Genomic DNA, 3,352 nt, shown 5'->3' with positions numbered 1-3,352 from the left:
CTATCTATCTTTAATGTGTCTATCTTTAATCTATCTATCTTTACACAAAGGTGGCTGCAATGAGAGTTCTTCCACCATCATCGTCATCGTGACGATCCTACACACTAGTAGGGCAAGATAATGAAGAAAAAGAGGAGGAGAGGTGTGTTGGTAATCCGAATAGTCCAGGTAGCGAGAAATCCTACTACTGACTCGTCGCGACGCTACTTAAGATTCTTCAGTCATCTCGTCTTCCTCATTTTCTCCTTACCTCCTTTTTTCCTTCTCGTCACTCTCATTCTTAGCACTTGGCAGTGATAGACATCATAGAAGTCATCGTCGTACTGCCTGCCGGAGCTTACCTGTCAGCATCTTTCTTCAAAACGACGACGGTCGAATGAATGAATGGACGAAGGCACCTACGGTTGGTGGTAGGGGTGGTGTCTCGACACGTCGTAAAAAGACGAGCTCGCTCTTTTAGTCGTTCTGATTTTGATGTAGATTTTCTCGCTCGTATTTTTCTTTTCTTCATTGATCTTTTCGTTTCTCCGTCCCTAAAGAATACTCGTCATGTGTCTAGAAAGTCGAATGTGAAACGAATGAACTTTTTGGGAAAAGGAAAGATGATGATAGAGACCACCTCTACAACGATCATGTTGATGGTGGCCAGCCTGTCTGTCCTGCCCCTCTCTAGGAAGACACATCATAGTAGCTGATAGATAGATAGATACGGAAGCGAATAATAGATAAGTATTCTATTCACTGTAGAGATATGAGTTCCTTACAGGGGAAGTTTGCTGACTTGGTGTATTCTTGTAGGGGCGCATGTAGATGCTGAACGTGATGCGTCCCTTATAGTCCAGTGGGTAGACTCTGGTAGTCGTGGTAATTTTAGCTATCTTGACCCAAGCAACCACACCGCGAAGAGGTGGGAAGTCATACGAAGGAACCCTGGTGAAAAAGCAATAAGGAGGAGAGAGCCTGGCAGAGAGAGAGAGAGGTTTTTCTTTAGGATTGATAAGAAAAAAGATCATACACGAGCTGAGAAGAAAAGGAAACGAGATGTTTGCGCTATCTGCTGCAGGGCTCCTGTCACTAGCAGTAGTAGAATGGAAAGTCTGCTAGTAGGTCACATCATGCTTGTGGTAAACTTTCTTTTCTTGTTCTCCTTCTCGAAGAGGACAGGAAGCGAGCAGCCAAAGACAACATGAAGATGCTTAAAGTTCGTAGTGGAACTACACATGAAGTGCATTGACAACTGCACCGCGTACACCGTAGCAATATCCTTGAATCACTAGAGTCCTTATTCTTCTTTTTCCTCTATGTTGGCCGTCGTGATCTGTCGCTTTTTCTAGGGTCGCGCCCCCCTGTCAACGGGGAAGCCTACGGTGTAGAAAGAATGGCTCTTTTCTCAGTTGCCGGATAAAGGCGGGGTATCGAGAAAAAGAGATCTCCTGGGTTCTCTTTTTCTGCTCTTTGTTTTCAGTTAAACATTGATGGATGAAAATCTTAAGAGATAGACCTTTAGCAGATGTCCCGACTTCATCGTGACCGAGAGCACAGTGTACGTACAGAGTAGGGCCCAGGCTTGACCCCGTCACTGTGCCTGACTTGGAGATATGCTTCTTTCGTCTACTTTCTCTTATCTCACACATTCAATCTATTTCTTCCTCCACTCTCTATGAAAGCCCGTTCTATACACAATACGGAAAAGCTCCTAGACCGAATTTTGACTGAAGGTGTGCTTCCTATCAAATTACCATCCATAGCAGAACTGAATCATTCTTCCACATCTTCCATTCTTTCTCTTGTCTATTCTTGGTCTTCTACCTTGCACAAACAGAAAGAGTGACAAATAGACAAAACCCCTTCTTCCCACGACGGCTAAGCGGGATCTCCCTCAGTTCTTTCATTACTTTCTTTAAGGAGAGCCGCGTCGGTTTTCTCTCCGTCCCACGTACACAGGAAAGACACCCCCCGTGTCTTAAGACCAGGGGCCTTCAGGCAGCAAGATAGTTAGAGTCGCTACCTTGTGCACTACAGGCATTGAGAAAACAAACCCTCTCTTCTGACTTCGGGGACTTCTGTGGCTTTCTCTTCCTTCCTTCTTGAAAAGCTCCCCTTCTTCAAGCTATGCCGATGTCTCTAGTCAAGATCGATCCATTAGCGTGTCACCATACAGTAGAAGAAGAAAAGACTTCTTTCTGTCGTTTGCGCGAACACTGTGAAAATGGAGTTTGGTGGTCAGCTAGTCGTCCTCCCTTCATTCATTCAACGCTAAGGGGAGCGGAAAGCATCGCCAACAGACTCACGAAGACAAGAAGAACGTAAAAAAACAAAGAAGAAACTGTGTGAATGACACCATGATGTCTCGCAGCGAGACGAGACAACCGCTTTCTTGTTTGGTCTTCTTACATTAAAGAGATGAAGGAAAAAAAAGAAATCTCGCCCTTCATCTATAAGAGTAGATAACTGCTCCCTGCCATTATGATGATGATGCTGATGCTTGTGAATAGGAGAACAAGACCAAGAAAGGAGAGAAGAAGAAGAAAGACGCCAGAATGAATGGGCTGTCTTTACATCATCCCGAGACAGGAGAAAGAGACGTCAGAATGGATGATGATTAGACTGACTACACTTGAAGCTTGTCTGCGGAAGATAGAGAGATGTTCTTTCTTCTTCTTCTTCTTTTTTCTCTTGTTGGCGGCTCCACGAGTATCATTATCATCCACTCGAAGTACTCCCTGCACTCAGTTCTCGAGATCGAAGAAACTGCCAAGGAGAGAAGACAAAGAGAGAGGAGCAAAGAAAGAAGAAAAGAGAAGAAGAGAGAAAGCAGGAGATCGTGGATGAGAGAAAAACAGATGAATATAGAGCTCTTCATGAAGAAACACGAAGAGCCTCTTTCGTAATGAAAGTATCTCTCTCAACCTGCTCTTTTCGGACAGAAATTCCCCTGACGATTTAAACCCAAAGGACTCAATCGACTTCTCGAACTGACCCACCTATCCATACATCACCTTCTTTCTACACATGTACACATACATAGATATACATAGAGATATATATGCGTAGATAAGTATACTTGCTGCGATCCATCACTAAAGAGTGAAGTGAAGAAACAACAATATCAGAAAAGAAGGAAAGCTAAAGAAAAAGAAGAATGAGGGAGGAAACAAACCAAGACACGCTCATATGTAGCACGTCCATTTCCCTTTCTTCTTTTTCTATCGTCTCTCTCTTCTTCGTCTCTCTCTTTAAGCGACTTGCCGTCATCTCGCAAGACTAAAACGTACACGTATATACAGACAGAGAAATACTCTATCTAGAGATCTATGTATAAGGAGAGAAAGAAGGAAGAAAGAGAGAGAAA

General features: G+C 43.7%; 2 protein-coding genes across 2 annotated transcripts; one reads left to right on the top strand and one right to left on the bottom strand.

The window, feature by feature from the left end:
- CSUI_010690 (uncharacterized protein) lies at window positions 1–562 on the top strand (the record flags this gene model as incomplete). The annotated part of the gene is made up of 1 exon (XM_068070792.1): window positions 1–562. A coding segment is annotated over exon 1 (180 nt), but the record flags the coding sequence as incomplete, so codon positions are not given.
- A 1,626-nt stretch (window positions 563–2,188) lies between these two features.
- On the bottom strand, window positions 2,189–2,809 carry CSUI_010689 (uncharacterized protein; the record flags this gene model as incomplete). The annotated part of the gene is made up of 2 exons (XM_068070791.1): window positions 2,189–2,256; window positions 2,395–2,809. A coding segment is annotated over one exon (198 nt), but the record flags the coding sequence as incomplete, so codon positions are not given.
- Between the last annotated feature and the right edge of the window lie 543 nt (window positions 2,810–3,352).

Source organism: Cystoisospora suis (assembly GCF_002600585.1).
Source record: "Cystoisospora suis strain Wien I chromosome Unknown contig_7996, whole genome shotgun sequence".
NCBI classification, from domain to species: Eukaryota; Apicomplexa; class Conoidasida; order Eucoccidiorida; family Sarcocystidae; genus Cystoisospora; species Cystoisospora suis.
The sequence above is the reverse complement of the archived record's forward strand: the minus strand, read 5'-3'. Positions and strand labels throughout refer to the sequence as shown.